This window comes from Osmerus mordax, chromosome 5 (assembly GCF_038355195.1).
Source record: "Osmerus mordax isolate fOsmMor3 chromosome 5, fOsmMor3.pri, whole genome shotgun sequence".
NCBI lineage: Eukaryota > Metazoa > Chordata > Actinopteri > Osmeriformes > Osmeridae > Osmerus > Osmerus mordax.
The window spans coordinates 1,982,116-2,001,785 of NC_090054.1; the positions used below are offsets into that span (position 1 = coordinate 1,982,116).

Genomic DNA, 19,670 nt, shown 5'->3' on the forward strand with positions numbered 1-19,670 from the left:
CTCCTCCTCTCCTCCACTAAGTTAAGCAACACCACTAGTGTCCCAGCAGGAAGCGGACCCCAGCTAGCTCCCAGTGTGGAGTGCTCAGAGAGCATGCTGCTATGAAAATGGATGTGATGTTTTCGTAGGAATGGGATCAACTATGTGACACTTTCGCTCTCGGCCGCCATAACTCATTCTTGTACTCGCTCCCTGCACAGTCAACGCTGTGGGTCATACCTGAGACCTTGTTCTCGGCCTGTATGTTAGTGTGTCTAGAACATGTTCTGTTGGGTTGAGGTTAGTGTGTCGAGAACATCTTAGTTATTTAGACATACTTAATGAAAGGGACAACATGATGTACATTGACAGCAACATAAGTGTTTTACATTTTATGTGGAGCACCCTCTCGTTGGATGTTCTTAGGAATGCTCAGAGATTTATGCTTCCATTTACATCCATGATCTCTGAGAGTAGGAGAGATCAGAGGGGACAGGTCAGAGGGGACAGGTCAGAGGGGACAGGTCAGAGGGGACAGGTCAGAGGGGACAGGTCAGGGAGGACAGGTCAGAGGGGACAGGTCAGAGGGGACAAGTCAGAGAGGACAGGTCAGAGAGGACAGGTCAGAGGGGACAAGTCAGAGAGGACAGGTCAGAGGGGACAGGTCAGAGGAGACAGGTCAGGGAGGACAGGTCAGGGAGGACAGGTCAGAGGGGACAAGTCAGAGAAGACAGGTCAGAGGGGACAGGTCAGAGAGGACAGGTCAGAGAGGACAGATCAGAGGGGACAGGTCAGAGAGGACAGGTCAGAGAGGACAGATCAGAGAGGACAGGTCAGAGGGGACAGGTCATAGAAGACAGGTCAGAGAGGACAGGTCAGGGAGGACAGGTCAGAGAGGACAGGTCAGAGAGGACAGGTCAGGGAGGACAGATCAGAGAGGACAGGTCAGGGAGGACAGATCAGAGAGGACAGGTCAGAGAGGACAGATCAGGGAGGACAGATCAGAGAAGACAGGTCAGAGAGGACAGATCAGAGAGGACAGGTCAGGGGGGACAGGTCAGGGGGGACAGGTCAGGGGGGACAGGTCAGGGAGGACAGGTCAGAGAGGACAGGTCAGAGGGGACAAGTCAGAGAGGACAGGTCAGAGGGGACAGGTCATAGAGGACAGGTCAGGGAGGACAGATCAGAGGAGACAGGTCAGGGAGGACAGATCAGAGAGGACAGGTCAGAGAGGACAGATCAGGGAGGACAGATCAGAGAGGACAGGTCACAGAGAGGACAGATCAGAGAAGACAGGTCAGAGAGGACAGGTCAGAGAGGACAGGTCAGAGGGGACAGGTCAGAGAGGACAGATCAGAGGGGACAGGTCAGAGGGGACAGGTCAGAGAGGACAGGTCAGAGAGGACAGGTCAGAGAGGACAGATCAGAGAAGACAGGTCAGAGAGGACAGATCAGGGAGGACAGATCAGAGAGGACAGGTCAGAGAGGACAGATCAGAGAAGACAGGTCAGAGAGGACAGGTCAGAGAGGACAGGTCAGAGAGGACAGATCAGAGGGGACAGGTCAGAGAGGACAGATCAGAGGGGACAGGTCAGAGGGGACAGGTCAGAGAGGACAGGTCAGAGAGGACAGATCAGAGAGGACAGGTCAGAGAGGACAGATCAGAGGGGACAGGTCAGAGAGGACAGATCAGAGGGGACAGGTCAGAGGGGACAGGTCAGAGAGGACAGGTCAGGGAATACAGATCAGAGAGGACAGGTCAGAGAGGACAGGTCAGAGGGGACAGATCAGAGAGGACAGGTCAGGGAATACAGATCAGAGAGGACAGGTCAGAGAGGACAGGTCAGAGGGGACAAGTCAGCGAGGACAGGTCAGAGGGGACAGATCAGCGAGGACAGGTCAGAGGGGACAGATCAGAGAGGACAGGTCAGAGAGGACGGGTCAGAGAGGACAGGTCAGAGAGGACAGGTCAGGGGGGACAGGTCAGGGAGGACAGGTCAGAGAGGACAGATCAGAGAAGACAGGTCAGAGAAGACAGGTCAGGGAGGACAGATCCAGCATGGAGTACAGAGGGCCTGGATCCTGGTGATCCCATCAGGTGTGTGTCTCCAGAGGGATGTGTCTCCAGAGGGATGTGTTTCCAGAGGGATGTGTCTCCAGAGGGATGTGTCTCCAGAGGGATGTGTTTACAGAGGGATGTGTCTCCAGGGGATGTGTTTCCAGAGGGATGTGTCTCCAGAGGGATGTGTTTCCAGAGGGATGTGTTTCCAGAGGGATGTGTCTCCAGAGGGATGTGTTTCCAGAGGGATGTGTCTCCAGAGGAATGTGTCTCCAGAGGGATGTGTCTCCAGAGGGTGATGGAGGCCCCGGGCTGTCAGGGATCAGCTGGATGACATGATACAGCAGAGTACAGGGTTAGGGTTAGTGTGGAAAGTAGCAGCACAGAGTTAGTTTCACTTCCCACCTCCCTGATTTGGCACAGACAGGGAGAGGGGTCAGGCACAAGTGTGTGTCTGTGTGTGTCTGTGTGTGTGTGTGTGTGTGTGTGTGTGTGTGTGTCTGTGTGTGTTAGTGAAGCAGAGGGAGAGAGCGTTTGATTAAATATATTATAAAATATGTTTTTATTGTTGATGGCCACATTTAGACAGATCGACAGGTCAGACAGAAAAACAGACCGGTCAGACAGAGAGACAGGTCAGACAAAGAGACAGACAGGTCAGACAGAGAGACAGGTCAGACAAAGAGACAGACAGGTCAGACAGAGAGACAGGTCAGACAAAGAGACAGACAGGTCAGACAGACAGGTCAGGCAGAGAGACAGACAGGTCAGGCAGAGAGACAGACAGGTAAGACAGAGACACAGACAGTTCAGGCAGAGAGACAGACAGGTCAGGCAGAGAGACAGACAGGTCAGGCAGAGACACAGACAGGTCAGACAGACAGACAGGTCAGGCAGAAACACAGACAGGTCAGACAGACAGACAGGTCAGACAGACAGACAGACAGGTCAGGCAGAAACACAGACAGGTCAGGCAGAGAGACAGACAGGTCAGGCAGAGACACAGACAGGTCAGACAGACAGACAGGTCAGACAGACAGGTCAGGCAGAAACACAGACAGGTCAGGCAGAGAGACAGACAGGTCAGGCAGAGAGACAGACAGGTCAGGCAGAGACACAGACAGGTCAGACAGACAGACAGGTCAGGCAGAAACACAGACAGGTCAGACAGACAGACAGGTCAGACAGACAGACAGACAGGTCAGGCAGAAACACAGACAGGTCAGGCAGAGAGACAGACAGGTCAGGCAGAGACACAGACAGGTCAGACAGACAGACAGGTCAGACAGACAGACAGGTCAGGCAGAAACACAGACAGGTCAGGCAGAGAGACAGACAGGTCAGGCATAGACACAGACAGGTCAGGCAGAGAGACAGACAGGTCAGGCAGAGACACAGACAGGTCAGGCAGAGACACAGACAGGTCAGGCAGAGAGACAGACAGGTCAGGCAGAGACACAGACAGGTCTACAACATGAATGTGTCTAATGGGGGACACAGCAGCCCAGCGTTGTTCGTCCATGGAACAGTGCTGCTTGCGAGCCTTCACAGACTGTATGTTTGTGTTCCGCGTGGGCCCGGGGCGAAGCCTCATGCACGCTGGCTTTCAGGTTGGGGGTGGCCCCTGCCAGACTTGCCCCCCCAGCCCCCCTAGACCTGCCCTCTGTCTCCAGGCATGCTGCATTTAAACACATGTGGAGCCCTCACACATAAAACCCTGCCTGGGTTTCATCCGGGGCACGGCAACGTTTCATGTTGAAACGTGTTGCAGCTCCAGAGCTGAGCAGAGCCAACGGCCCGTGAGCTGAAGACCTGAGCGACATGTACACAACCACCCTGGGAGAGCAGCCTCCGCCAAGCACGGGGTGCCTGTGTGTGTGCGTGTGTGTGTGTATGTGTGCTCGCTGCAAGGTCTGGCTGTGAAGTGCTTTGGCCAGCTTACACTCACAATGACATCCCGTACCCCGTATCATAGCCCTCATCCCCCTCCTCTCCTCCCTGCCCTCTCTCTACTTCTCCCCCTCCTCTCCTCCCTGCCCTCTCTCTACTTCTCCCCCTCCTCTCCTCCCTGCCCTCTCTCTACTTCTCCCCCTCCTCTCCTCCCTGCCCGCTCTCTACTTCTCCCCCTCCTCTCCTCCCTGCCCTCTCTCTACTTCTCCCCCTCCTCTCCTCCCTGCCCTCTCTCTACTTCTCCCCTCCTCTCCTCCCTGCCCTCTCTCTACTTCTCCCCCTCTTCTCCCCCCTGCCCTCTCTTCCTCCTGTCCTCCCTACCCGTCTCCAAATCTATCCCTATCCCCCTCCTCTCCTCCTTGCATTCTCCCCTTCCCCTCCTCTCCTCCCTGCCCTCTCCCCCTCCTATCCTCCCTACCCATCTCCTCCTCTCCCCCTCCTCTACCCCCTGCTCTCTCCACTTCTCTCTCTAAAAGGGGGAGAAAAGGAAACTGTTTTCAGGTTCCGACACAGGCCGTTCACTCTGTAGTCACTCTGCTTGCACGCACACACACACTCTCACGCACGTACGCACACACACTCACGCACGTACGCACACACACTCACTCACGCACGTACGCACACACACTCACGCACGCACACACTCTCACGCACGTACGCACACACACTCACGCACACACACTCACGCACGTACGCACACACACTCACTCACGTACGCACACACACACACTGGCATGGTGTCCACTGTCCAAGTGTGCATGTGTGAGTGTACGTGTTTATAAATGTGAGTGAGAAGAGAGAGAGAGAGAGAGAGAGAGAGAGAGAGAGAGAGAGAGAGAGAGAGAGAGAGAGAGAGAAAGAGAAAGAGAAAGAGAAGAGAGAGAGAGAGAGAGAGAGAGAGAGAGAGAGAGAGAGAGAGAGAAACTGACAGTGTGTGAGTCAGTGAGTCAGTGTGTGGCTCACTCCCTAAGCACTGTGTCATAATGTATGTGTGCGTGTGTGAGTGAGTGTGTGTGTGTGTCCATGTCACCACCATATCATTAGAGCAGAGGGCTTCTGTATGAAAGGCCTCCCACCCTGAATGCATGGGAACTCCATGTAGCTGAGATCTAGGTGTCCTACACACACACACACATTAAGGCACACATGCCCACACACACACACACACACACGCACTCACACACACACATTAAGGCACACATGCCCACACACAGACACACTCACACACTCACATTAAGACACACACAGACTGGAAGTTAGTTGGAAAAGGCAGGGTTCACCTCCCTACGAGCCAGGCTGTGAGGCATGCTGAACTTTGACCCTCCTCATTATCTGGCCAGACTGACAAGGTTTGGGCTGGGGGGATGACCTCTCACCTCTGACCCGGGCTGGGCTGGGAGCCGGCTGTGCATGGCTGTGTGTGCATGTGTGTTATTATGTGTGGGGTGTCTATGTGTGGTGTGTGCCTGTGTGTAGTGTGCCTAGCTTTGTGTGTGCGTGTGTGAGCGTGTGACTGGGGGATAATAGGTGGTTGATAAACATCTGACAGGTGAAGAGACTGGGTGAGGAAACACAGTCAGAGACTGTTTAGATTAGATCAGATTAGATGTTCGCAAAGGGAAATTCATTTTGTTTAGGTCAGTGTCACCTAGGCCTCCACCACATCCACCACCACCAAGCCCCCCTGCTCTGCTGATGGTGACTGGGATGTAGAGAGGGCCGTTCCACCAAGCCCCCCTGCTCTGCTGATGGTGACTGGGATGTAGAGAGGGCCGTTCCACCAAGCCCCCCTGCTCTGCTGATGGTGACTGGGATGTAGAGAGGGCCGTTTCACTGACTCTGGGCAGACACACTTCGTACGGGAGTCAATTTGGATGAAAGAGTACGCAACTGAAATAGAAACGTGAACATGCACCCTCTTGAGACTCAGTGCGGGCAAAGACAAACTCACTGACTTGGTGTTTGTCCTACATACTGTACCATGAACACCAAGAGAACTGGAGCCCCTATTTATACCCCAGCAACAGAAACAGCAAATAAACACACAGGCGTCTCTGCATTTAGTCTACATGCTCACATAAACATGTAAACACAGACACTCTAAACTTGAAGAGTCCTGCTAGCAAGGGAGGAAAACTCTAGGAGTTTGTTTGTGTTTTGCATGTGTGTTTGTGTTTGTATGTACTGTACTGTGTGCATGGGTGTGGTGGTGGTGGAGTAGGAGGGTAGGGGGCATCTGGGTGGGTGGGTGTGGTTGTGTTTGGAGGGGGGGTCGCAATTTGAATTCAAAATAAACACCTTGCTGCTTTGGTTTTTCTCCTTGAAGTTCCACAAGGTGTTCTTCATTCTCTGCTGCTGATGCAGACAACCTCCTCTCCCGTCTGACAGAACTTCAGTTGTGCTTGTCTCTGCCCACATGTAACCAGCAGCCATGCCCGTCACACATCACACCAAACAGGGGGAGGAACACCCTCCAGACTCCCTGACTGTCTAGCAGCTCCACAGCTAACACCCTCTGGTGAAAAGACCCAGCATTAAGGCAGATAGGTCTGAGGGCTTGTGCCAGTAAATCTCTACCTGTTAATCCCTACCTGTTAATCCCTACCTGTAAATCTATACCTGTAAATCTATACCTATAAACGGTTACCTGTAAGCTTAGGTGTGAAATCAATTTGCAAAGTTTTATGACGTCATTGCTAGGTTTATTGATGTCATTACTACGTTCTATTACATAATTGTCAGGTTTAGAGATGTCTTTGCCAGGTTCAATTATGTCATTGTTAAGGCCTTTGCACAGTCCGAAATTCGTGTCTGAATTGTTGCACGTTAAAAAAAAATACGACCTCACGTTATGTCAATCGCGCTTACACATTGCCTCCGAAACTTTCGTCCGTCAAAAAAAAGTTCGGATCGGGTTTGATTTTCTGCGTTTTTAGCATCCATAGCCTGCATCTTGAGAGATTTTTTTTACAATTCAGAGCCACCAAATTTTGAGACTGACGATTACAAAAAAAAGCATACGAAAATGTTGCACTCAGTGTGCACGGGCCTTTAGATTCTGTGATGTCATTGATAGGTGTAATGATGTCATTGCCAGGTCTAGTGATGTCATTAACAGATATCCTGTCTGTTCCGACCCTGCAGCCTTGAAGGCGTGTCCGCCGTGTGACAATGAGCTGAAGGCAGACACCATCATGGAGCATTACTGTGCCAGCGACTTTGGTAAGCACACAAACACACACAGGCACGCACACACACACACACACAGGCACGCATACGCACACACACGCACACGCACGGCAGTATTCGAGTGTCTAAACATCATCCCCATGTTGTAACTGTGTTGAGTTAAAGGTACGTTGTTCACAATGATAACCAGAATGCCAGTCGGTGAAGCCTCCGGCAAGCCAGGCGTCCACTCAGTCAGCAATGAGCCAACAAGCTAGTCTCTCATGTAACACGACAGGTAGGCAACCAGCCAGCATGTCAGTCTACCTGCCAGCAAATGAGACTGACAGCCAACCAGTCTGACAGGAAATGCTCTGCACAAACAGTCAGGCAACTATGGGGCAGCCTGACTGAATTGTGAAATAGCATGGTGAAATATGGAATTTATGGACACAGAAGCACAGAGACAGACATATTACAATTTGTCACATTGGCTGGCTGGCTGGCAGGTAGACCCAAATGAAAAAACCCAGAACACGGTTTAACTGCTTAATACGGTATTGTCGGAAAAATGGCAGGGGCTGGTGGTAGTGGAGAATCCGGGGGGAATGCTGGACTGACGAGAGAGATCAGACCTGGAGCTGGCAGAGCTGAGAGAGAGATCAGACCTGGAGCTGGCAGAGCTGAGAGAGAGATCAGACCTGAAGCTGGCAGAGCTGAGAGAGAGATCAGACCTGGAGCTGGCAGAGCTGAGAGAGAGATCAGACCTGGAGCTGGCAGAGCTGAGAGAGAGATCAGACCTGGAGCTGGCAGAGCTGAGAGAGAGATCAGACCTGGAGCTGGCAGAGCTGAGAGAGAGATCAGACCTGGAGCTGGCAGAGCTGAGAGAGAGATCAGACCTGGAGCTGGCAGAGCTGAAAGAGAGATCAGACCTGGAGCTGGCAGAGCTGAGAGAGATCAGACCTGGAGCTGGCAGAGCTGAGAGAGATCAGACCTGGAGCTGGCAGAGCTGAGAGAGATCAGACCTGGAGCTGGCAGAGCTGAGAGAGAGATCAGACCTGGAGCTGGCAGAGCTGAGAGAGAGAGCAGACCTGGAGCTGGCAGAGCTGAGAGAGAGATCAGACCTGGAGCTGGCAGAGCTGAGAGAGATCAGACCTGGAGCTGGCAGAGCTGAGAGAGAGATCAGACCTGGAGCTGGCAGAGCTGAGAGAGATCAGACCTGGAGCTGGCAGAGCTGAGAGAGAGATCAGACCTGGAGCTGGCAGAGCTGAGAGAGAGATCAGACCTGGAGCTGGCAGAGCTGAGAGAGATCAGACCTGGAGCTGGCAGAGCTGAGAGAGAGATCAGACCTGGAGCTGGCAGAGCTGAGAGAGAGATCAGACCTGGAGCTGGCAGAGCTGAGAGAGAGATCAGACCTGGAGCTGGCAGAGCTGAGAGAGATCAGACCTGGAGCTGGCAGAGCTGAGAGAGAGATCAGACCTGGAGCTGGCAGAGCTGAGAGAGATCAGACCTGGAGCTGGCAGAGCTGAGAGAGAGATCAGACCTGGAACTGGCAGAGCTGAGAGAGAGATCAGACCTGGAGCTGGCAGAGCTGAGAGAGAGATCAGACCTGGAGCTGGCAGAGCTGAGAGAGATCAGACCTGGAGCTGGCAGAGCTGAGAGAGATCAGACCTGGAGCTGGCAGAGCTGAGAGAGAGATCAGACCTGGAGCTGGCAGAGCTGAGAGAGAGATCAGACCTGGAGCTGACAGAACTGAGAGAGAGATCAGACCTGGAGCTGGCAGAGCTGAGAGAGAGATCAGACCTGGAGCTGGCAGAGCTGAGAGAGAGATCAGACCTGGAGCTGGCAGAGATAGGAACCGAGTTTAAAACAGACAGAGAAACAAAGTTATTAACAGAATTCAATGATATGAGTAACTAGGATAATACAGACAGGAGCCGACTAACGTGAGCTAATAGCAACGTAATAGCAACGTTGAACTGGCGAAGAGTGGATGTGGAACCGGTGATGATAAACTGTTAAGTTGATTGAAGATGAGCCACAGGTGTGAATGGTTAACGGGGGGATGGAGTTTGCAACGGAGAAACAAAAAACAAACAAGGGTTGGCCAGCCCCGGGACATGACAAACTAGAAGTTACAACTGCAAGTCATCCAAAGTTATAAGCTTAGTCGTTAGTAAAAGTTCAAAATGGGTATTTGTGTAATTGTGTGTGTCTATAAAATACAGTGTGTCTGAGTGTGTGTGTCAGCGTAATACTGTGGGCCTCATTTACTAACAATGGCGCAGTTTACTCTGCGTCTGTTTTGCGAGTTCGGTAATAGCGCCCGCTATGCTTCCTCATTTTGCGTAGTATTTATCAAACCTGACACTCATCAGGCAATCAGAGCATACTCCGCCCATTAGCGTAATTAGCGCGCCTCTAAAAGATATATTTCTATCTTTCTATTCATATTTCTATCATGGATCTTCCTACGGAAAACAGAAAGCGCAAGCTTAAATTTAGCGACATGCATGAAGTAACAGCAAACCTGAACATATTACAGGGCAGATAATTTACATTTACATGTAATCATTTAGCAGACGCTTTTATGCAAAGCCACTTCCAAGAGAGAGCTTTGCAAAAGTGCATAGGTCAATGATCATAAACAACGAGATAGCCCCAAAATCATTGCAGGTAACCAAAACATGAAGCATACAAACATGAAGAACATCCACACCCTCGGAAAAAATTGGCCCATGTCTTCGCCTTGCTCGGATCACTGCTGCCATTGAATAAGGTACATTTGTACACACAGGAAAACTTTCCCCCTGACCCTCCCACTTTCCCCATGACCCTCCCACTTTCCCCCTGACCCTCCCACTTTCCCCCTGACCCTCCCACTTTCCCCCTGACCCTCCCACTTTCCCTCCCACTTTCCCCATGACCCTCCCACTTTCCCCATGACCCTCCCACATTCCCCATGACCCTACCACTTTCCCCCTGACCCTCCCACTTGCCCCACGACCCTCCCACTTTCCCCCTGACCCTCCCACTTTCCCCATGACCCTCTCACTTTCCCCATGACCCCCACTTTCCCCATGACCCTCCCACCTTCCCCATGACCCTCCCACTTTCCCCATGACCCACCTTCCCCATGACCCTCCCACCTTCCCCATGACCCTCCCACTTTCCCCCTGACCCACCTTCCCCATGACCCTCCCACTTTCCCCCTGACCCACCTTCCCCATGACCCTCCCACTTTCCCCCTGACCCTCCCACTTTCCCCCTGACCCTCCCACTTTCCCCCTGACCCTCCCACATTCCCCATGACCCTACCACTTTCCCCCTGACCCTCCCACTTGCCCCACGACCCTCCCACTTTCCCCCTGACCCTCCCACTTTCCCCATGACCCTCTCACTTTCCCCATGACCCCCACTTTCCCCATGACCCTCCCACCTTCCCCATGACCCTCCCACTTTCCCCATGACCCACCTTCCCCATGACCCTCCCACCTTCCCCATGACCCTCCCACTTTCCCCCTGACCCACCTTCCCCATGACCCTCCCACTTTCCCCCTGACCCACCTTCCCCATGACCCTCCCACTTTCCCCATGACCCTCCCACTTTCCCCATGACCCTCCCACTTTCCCCCTGACCCTCCCACTTTCCCCATGACCCTCCCACTTTCCCCCTGACCCTCCCACCTTCCCCATGACCCTCCCACTTTCCCCATGACCCACCTTCCCCATGACCCTCCCACCTTCCCCATGACCCTCCCACTTTCCCCCTGACCCACCTTCCCCATGACCCTCCCACTTTCCCCCTGACCCACCTTCCCCATGACCCTCCCACTTTCCCCCTGACCCTCCCACCTTCCCCATGACCCTCCCACTTTCCCCCTGACCCTCCCACTTTCCCCCTGACCCTCCCACCTTCCCCATGACCCTCCCACTTTCCCCCTGACCCTCCCACTTTCCCCATGACCCTCCCACTTTCCCCCTGACCCTCCCACCTTCCCCATGACCCTCCCACTTTCCCCCTGACCCTCCCACTTTCCCCATGACCCCCACTTTCCCCCTGACCCTCCCACCTTCCCCATGACCCTCCCACTTTCCCCCTGACCCTCCCACTTTCCCCCTGACCCACCCACCTTCCCCATGACCCTCCCACTTTCCCCATGACCCCCACTTTCCCCATGACCCTCCCACTTTCCCCATGACCCTCCCACCTTCCCCATGACCCTCCCACTTTCCCCCTGACCCTCCCACTTGCCCCACGACCCTCCCACTTTCCCCCTGACCCTCCCACTTGCCCCACGACCCTCCCACTTTCCCCCTGACCATCCCACTTTCCCCCTGACCATCCCACTTTCCCCATGACCCTCCCACTTTCCCCATGACCCCCACTTTCCCCATGACCCTCCCACTTTCCCCCTGACCCTCCCACCTTCCCCATGACCCTCCCACTTTCCCCATGACCCCCACTTTCCCCATGACCCTCCCACCTTCCCCATGACCCTCCCACTTTCCCCATGACCCTCCCACTTTCCCCATGACCCTCCCACCTTCCCCATGACCCTACCACTTTCCCCCTGACCCTCCCACTTTCCCCCTGACCTTCCCCCTGACCCTCCCACTTGCCCCACGACCCTCCCACTTTCCCCATGACCCTCCCACTTTCCCCATGACCCTCCCACTTTCCCCATGACCCTCCCACTTTCCCCATGACCCCCACTTTCCCCCTGACCCTCCCACTTTCCCCCTGACCCTCCCACTTTCCCTCCCACTTTCCCCATGACCCTCCCACTTTCCCCATGACCCTCCCACTTTCCCCATGACCCTCCCACCTTCCCCATGACCCTCCCACTTTCCCCATGACCCTCCCACTTTCCCCATGACCCTCCCACTTTCCCCATGACCCTCCCACTTTCCCCATGACCCCCACTTTCCCCACTTTCCCTCCCACTTTCCCCATGACCCTCCCACTTTCCCCATGACCCCCACTTTCCCCCTGACCATCCCACTTTCCCCATGACCCTCCCACTTTCCCCCTGACCCTCCCACTTTCCCCATGACCCTCCCACTTTCCCCATGACCCTCCCACTTTCCCCATGACCCTCCCACTTTCCCCATGACCCTCCCACCTTCCCCATGACCCTCCCACTTTCCCCCTGACCCTCCCACTTTCCCCCTGACCCTCCCACTTTCCCCATGACCCTCCCACTTTCCCCCTGACCCTCCCACTTTCCCCATGACCCTCCCACGAATGCATATTGAAAGCGCAACTTGCCTGTTCTCGCTCATGTGGCAGGCAATCTGCGATTTGACCCAAGTGCGCCCTGTTTGTAAATAACCCGCATCGGTTAAGTCAGTCTTTGCAAACAATTAACGCCTGGAAACAGCCGCAAAGGCCTTGATAAATGAGGCCCTGTGTGTGGGGTGTGTGTCTGTATAATACTGTGTGTTTGTGTGTATCTGTGTGTGTGTGTGTGTATCTGTGTGTGTGTGTATCTGTGTGTGTGTGTGTATCTGTGTGTGTGTGTGTATCTGTGTGTGTGCATGTATCTGTGCGTGCGTGTGTCTGTCTGTCTGTGTGCATGTATCTGTGTGTGTGCATGTATCTGTGTGTCTGTGTGTATCTGTGTGTGTGCGTGTATCTGTGTGTGCGTGTGTCTGTCTGTCTGTGTGCATGTATCTGTGTGTGCGTGTGTCTGTCTGTCTGTGTGCAGTAGGAATAGATCCCCTCGTCCTTGAAGGATCATGCAGCACATGAATCAGAAACAAGGATTCATGATGAGCGTGACCTGGACCACATTGGCCACATTTCCTGGGGAAATGATATTTCAACAGACCTGGCAACTAAGTATCTTCATCTAAGTCATTTTAGTAGATAAAAACACCTGCCAAATACCCCAATCCAAGAACTCTGCAAACCAAGACAGTCTTCCTCCGTTCAGCAGCCGGGCCTCACTCATGCCTTGTGTTAGAAGAATCCATGGAAAAAACAAAGTAGAACAAAAACAAATCAGGGATCTCAATATTGTAGTCCAACTTAACACAAACAACACTTAAGTTCTTCCCGTCCCGGGCCAAAAACTCTTGTGAGATCCCTTGTAATCCATCGAGGTCAGGAATTTCATCCAGATTATTTATTTTCCTGCATAATTGAGAAATTGAATAACGTCATGTTATTCACTGAAGGGAGAGCGTAAGGAACTAGATTAGCATGATAAAATACCGGCCTATCAAAAGACTGGAACCTGATCTCAACTAGTGGCAGGCAGCCAATCATGGACGAGCACCAGCAAGTGCCTTTCTTGTCCAACTTGTCTTTTGGGCCTAGCCACAGCCAACCAGACATGATGTACAGCATCTAAAATGTATGTCCTACCATGTGTAGCTTTGAATCCAGTTCTACTGTTTAGAAACTGAGAGGAGGATATAGGAGATGGAGGGATGTGAGAGGAGGATATAGGAGATGGAGGGATGTGAGAGGAGGATATAGGATATGGAGGGATGACTGAGAGGAGGATATAGGATATGGAGGGATGACTGAGAGGAGGATGTAGATGGAGGGATGAGTGAGAGGAGGATGGAGATGGAGGGATGACTGAGAGGAGGATGTAGATGGAGGGATGAGTGAGCAGAGACCACGGATGACACAATGCAGCCAACAGTAGATAAGGCCATGATATGGACGGTATCCATAACATCCTGAGCTCATCAGGACATCCATCCCCCCATGTTCCTGACCTCATCTCTGACCCCCCTTAATCACTGTCAGCAGTGAGTCAGTGCAGATCCTCTGCAAGTATGCTTAACTTTCCAACCAGCATGTCTGTCTGCACGTGCCCAGCACACGCACACCTCTGTCCTTGTTCAGAGGGGGACGGTGAGGTGGGGCGGTGGGAACGGGGGGGGTGATGAGGTGGGTTTATCACTGGAGTACTGGTTATCATTACCATCTCCACTGGCAGCTGGAGTACTGGTTATCATTACCAGCTCCACTGGCAGCTGGAGTACTGGTTATCATTACCCCCCCCACACACCCTCCATGTTCTCCATCTCTCTACCCCCCCCCCACACACCCTCCATGTTCTCCATCTCTCTACCCTCCCCCCCACACACCCTCCATGTTCTCCATCTCCCTACCACCCCCACCCCCACACACCATATTCTCCATCTCTCTACCCCCCCCCCCCACACTCACACACACGCACCTCCCCATCAAGGAGGTTAATCTTATTCCGACAGAGAAGACAGCAAAGCACTTCACACACACACATTCCTTCCGTCCGACACGCTGAGGCATCGTGTGTGCGTCAGGGTTGGTGTTTATGAATCAACGTGCAGGGAGTGGAGTGGTGAGGTGGCAGAGGGCCAGCCTGGTTAGCAGGAACACGATGGCCCAGGCCTTCAGCCTCCACATCATCAATCTCGTCTGTCAGAACACTTACAGTAGACCCTAGGCTTCTACTCCTTTCCTCTCCTTTCCTCTCCTCTCCTCCCCTCTCCTCTCCTCTCCTCCCCTTTCCTCTGCTCCCCTCTCCTGTCCTCTCCTTTCCTCCCATCTCCTCCCCTCTCCTCTCCTCTCCTCCCCTTTCCTCTCCTCCCCTCTCCTCTCCTCTCCTTTCATCTCCTCCCCTCTCCTCTCCTCCTCTCATCCCCTTTCCTCCCCTTTCCTCTCCTCTCCTATCCTCCTTTCCTCTCCTCTTATCCCCTTTCATCTCCTTTCCTCTCCCCTCCTTTCCTCTCCTTTCCTCTCCTCCTCTCCTCCTCTCCTTTCCTCTCCTCCTCTCCTCTCATCCCCTTTCCTCTTCTCTCCTCTCCTCTTTCCCACTTTCCTCTCCTTTCCTCTCCTCCTCTCTTCTCCTTTCCTCCCCTCCCTCCTCTCCTCTCATCCCCTCTCCTCTCCTTTCCTCTCCTCTCCTTTCCTCTCCTTTCCTTTCCTCTCCTCTCCTCTCCCCTCCCCTCCCCTCCTCTCCTCTCCTCTCCCCTCCCCTCCCCTCCTCTCCTCTCCTTTCCTTTCCTTTCCTCTCCTCTCCTCTCCTCTCCTCTCCTTTCCTCTCCTTTCCTCTCCTCTCCTTTCCTCTCCTCTCCTCTCCTCTCCTCTCCTCTCCTCTCCTCTCCTCTCCTCACCATTCCTCTCTTCTCTTCCTCCTTTCCTTTCCTCTCCTCTCCTCCCTCCTCTCCTCTCATCCCCTTTCCTCTCCTCTCCTTTACTCTCCTCTCCCCTCCTCTCCCCTCCCCTCCCCTCCTCTCCTTTCCTCTCCTTTCCTCTCGTCTCCCCTTTTTTATAGGTTTAGATTGGTTAATATATTGTTATTGATTCTGCGTTTGTGTGTGTAAGGGTGTTAGTGTGTGTGTAAGTGTGTGTGTGTGTAAGTGTGTTTGTACGTGTGTCTGTGTGTGAGTAACACACAGACAAGACACACAAATATGTGTGTGTTTTAAAAAGGGAGGGCAGGCGTCACTATCTCTCAAGGGACCTTCCAATGATGACAATGGAAAGTTCCATTGGCGGATATATAAACACCCAGGCCCTCACTGGAGCATGTTCTGCTCCTCCCACACACACACACAGACCGCCCCACACACACACACACACACACACACACACACACACAGACCGCCCCACACACACACACACACACACACACACAGACCGCCCCACACACACACACACACACACAGACTGCCCCCCCCACACACACAGACTGCCCCCCCCACACACACACACAGACTGCCCCCCCCACACACAGAGACTGCCCCCCCCACACACACACAGACTGACCAACACATACACAGACTGCCTCACACACACACACACACAAACGTACACCCACACACACAGACTGCCCCACACACACCCACACACACACACAGACTGACCAACACACACACATACACAGACTGCCTCACACACACAAACGTACACGCACACAGACTGCCCCACACACACCCACGCACACACAGAGGATGTTTATGGGCACTACGGGTAGTTAATGGAGCAGCAGGGTTATGTGGTGAGATTCGGGGGCCGTGTAAAACATCCCTCCCCTCCCCCACACCTCCTCACCCCTCCCCCCCACACCTCCTCACCCCTCCCCCACACCTCCTCACCCCTCCCCCACACCTCCTCACCCCTCCCCCCCACACCTCCTCACCCCTCCCCCCCACACCTCCTCACCCCTCCCCCACACCTCCTCACCCCTCCCCAACACCTCCTCACCCCTCCCCCCCCACACCTCCTCACCCCTCCCCCCCACACCTCCTCACCCCTCCCCCACACCTCCTCACCCCTCCCCAACACCTCCTGACCCCTCCCCCCCACACCTCTTCACCCCTCCCCCCCACACCTCCTCACCCCTCCCCAACACCTCCTGACCCCTCCCCCCCACACCTCCTCACCCCTCCCCAACACCTCCTGACCCCTCCCCAACACCTCCTCACCCCTCCCCCAACACCTCCTGACCCCTCCCCAACACCTCCTCACCCCTCCCCCCCCACACCTCCTCACCCCTCCCCAACACCTCCTCACCCCTCCCCCCACACCTCCTCACCCCTCCCCAACACCTCCTCACCCCTCCCCAACACCTCCTCACCCCTCCCCAACACCTCCTCACCCACACCTCCTCACCCCTCCCCAACACAACATACAGTCTGTGGTCCAACACTAGGTTGTGGCATCATTTCAGAAGCATCGCAGGTCAAAACCCACAGTGATCGTGTGTAGAGGTGATAGGGTGAAGATGAAGGTGCCATCTCCATGTGTCCATGAGCTCATGTGTTTGTTGAGAACATGGGCATAAGAAGGGGCTGTTTATGTCTTCATACATCCCTCCAGTCAGCCGAGCTGTTCTGACAAGCTGCTGTCATGGGACCACTGTTTCCTTTCCACAAACACACACTAATACATATCCCAATGTCTCCCTTTTGACCTCTCTCTCCCTCTCTCCCTCTCTGTTTCTCTCTGTCTCTTGCTCGCTCTCTCTCACACACACTCTCTTTCTCCTTCTCTATCTCTGCCCTCTCCTCTCTCTCTGTGTCTATCTCTCTTCCACTACCCCCCCCCCCCGCCCTCCAGCTCTGAGGATGAAGATCAAGGAGGTGAAGAAGGAGAGAGGGGACAGGAAGCTGATCGCCGCGCCCAAGAAGAAGAAGGTGTTGAAGCAGGGCGTGCTGCGGAAGAAGGACCTGAAGAAGCTGACCCTCTACATCAAGAACGGGGCCAACTGCCCCTGCTCCCAGCTGGACAGCCTGGCCACCAACTTCCTGATCATGGGCCGCAAGGTGGACCAGCAACTGCTGCTCATGTCCATCCACAAGTGGGAGAAGAAGAGCAAGGAGCTCAAGTTTGCCATCAAGTACATGAAGTCCCATCAGTGTCCCACCTACCACACTGTCTTCCAGTGAGGCTTGCTCGGGCCCTGATGCCAGTCATCCTCTCATGCAGTCGCCCTCGCACACAGCCAGCCAATCAGCCAGTTATCCTCTCACACAGCCAGCCAATCAGCCAGTTATCCTCTCACACAGCCAGCCAATCAGCCAGTTATCCTCGCACACAGCCAGCCAATCAGCCAGTTATCCTCTCACACAGCCAGCCAATCAGCCAGTTATCCTCTCACACAGCCAGCCAATCAGACAGTTATCCTCTCATACAACCGGCCAATCAGCCAGTTATCCTCGCACACAGCCAGCCAATCAGCCAGTTATCCTCGCACACAGCCAGCCAATCAGCCAGTTATCCTCTCACACAGCCAGCCAATCAGCCAGTTATCCTCTGACACAGCCAGCCAATCAGCCAGTTATCCTCTCACACAGCCAGCCAATCAGCCAGTTATCCTCTCACACAGCCAGCCAATCAGCCAGTTATCCTCTCACACAGCCAGCCAATCAGCCAGTTATCCTTTCACACAGCCAGCTAATCATCCAGTTACCCTCCCACCCTATCACTCTCTCACCCGCCAGTCACTTTCACCCTTTAGCCACCCTCTCACTCTCTCATTCTCAAGTCACCCTCTTCAACCTCTTCACCTACCTCCAGACATCCTTTCATTCTCCCCTCCAGTCCCTCTGACCTCTCCCTCCAGTCACCTCAGTCTCTACCTTCAGATAACCTTTCACCCCAAGTTACCCTAACCTTCCATCTCTCTCATCCCCTCGATACACTCTTACCCTCTCACCCTCCACATTCTCTCACCCTCCAGTCATCCTTATGCATCTACCCTCCAGTAACTCTGACCCTCCCGTCACCCTTTCACCATCTCATCCCTCAGTCATCCTCTCACTCAGTCACCGAACCACCTTCTGACTCCACCCTCCCACCCTCCCCAACTCCAATCAGTCTCACCCATCCTCACCCAGTCCAAGCTGTTTTAGGATCGGTCGCTTGTCCCTCCAAAAGCCCCTCTCTCTGTACTCTAGCCCCACCCTCCAGCTATCCAGTTATTATTTTTCAATGTGTGTGTGTTTTCTTTTTATGACATGATTACCATGGAGATATTTTCATGGAGATTGATGCCCCCTCCGCAGAAACACTGGCTTCTTCTTCCCCTACAGCCAGCCAATCACGCGGCTCTAAACCGTCAGCAAACCAATCACATCCAATCAGTAGACCGTGGCGATTGGATGATCTAGAGCTTTATTGACTAATGGGAAATTAAGATTCTTATTGGATGACGTTCAGAAAGAGGAGAAACCTCGCCCAGAGGAGATGTGTGGACACACACACCTGATGTGGACTGTGTATTAAATGGTTTAGATGTCACGACGTAGTAAAGGCCTCTGGTGAAGATCCTCCAGGTACAGGACCGTAGACGTGATGACAGCCAAGCTAGTCGCTGAACTAGACCAGACACAAGCCGCTCGCCTGACCAGAGTGCCACTTGAGTCAAACGTCTTCCAGACTTATTCAAGTCACAATGATTTAATGTCCTGACAGTATAGTCCTATGATGCATGATTCCAAATGTGTTTGTTTTGTTCTTGTTTTGTGTAGTTGGCAGAGGGGTGGACAGATGGAAACATGTTTCATGTCAGACGTAGAGGTGGTCGATGTGACAAGCAGATGGTTACAGATCTAGTCCTTCATGTCATCCATTTATCACGGTTTGTGGAAAAGTGGACTGAAGGAAAGATGAAGTGACACCAGGAGGACGGAGAGGTAGATGAAGAGATAGAGGAGGACGGATTGGAGCATAGCGTTATAATGACGGACAAGTATGAAGATCTAAAGAGCGAGAAGAAAAGAAGAGGTTGAGGGGTAGAAGGAAAGATAGAGAGAAAGAAAGAGAAAGACAAAGAGAGACAGAAAGAGAGATAGAGATAGGAGACTCAGTGCAGAAGTGTCATTTTTATGTGGTAAAAGTCTGGTTCTCACTATTTTACACTATCACTATTAAAAGCCTATTTTTTTCTAAAATGTTTATAATTTGCTTCGATTATCTTCTATGGTACAGTATAACAACATAAACCCTACATACAGAGCATCTGAATTCACTTTTGATAATTTTCTAAAAATAAAAAGATAC

At 53.2% G+C, this 19,670-nt stretch overlaps 1 protein-coding gene across 3 annotated transcripts in view; it reads left to right on the plus strand.

The window, feature by feature from the left end:
* The window catches only part of sfrp5 (secreted frizzled-related protein 5), a 20,781-nt gene extending 3,016 nt beyond the window's left edge, over positions 1 to 17,765 (plus strand). The window contains exons 2-5 of one of the 3 annotated variants that reach the window (XM_067236850.1): positions 3,818 to 3,837; positions 6,353 to 6,367; positions 7,141 to 7,210; positions 17,226 to 17,765. In XM_067236850.1, the coding sequence (XP_067092951.1) occupies positions 3,818 to 3,837; positions 6,353 to 6,367; positions 7,141 to 7,210; positions 17,226 to 17,554 (434 nt within the window). In that variant the 3' untranslated portion in view covers positions 17,555 to 17,765. Of the gene's footprint in view, positions 1 to 3,817; positions 3,838 to 6,009; positions 6,045 to 6,352; positions 6,368 to 7,132; positions 7,211 to 17,225 lie in introns of all 3 variants that reach the window. The other 2 variants (XM_067236848.1, XM_067236849.1) reach the window with 2 other exon arrangements.
* Positions 17,766 to 19,670: the final 1,905 nt, after the last annotated feature.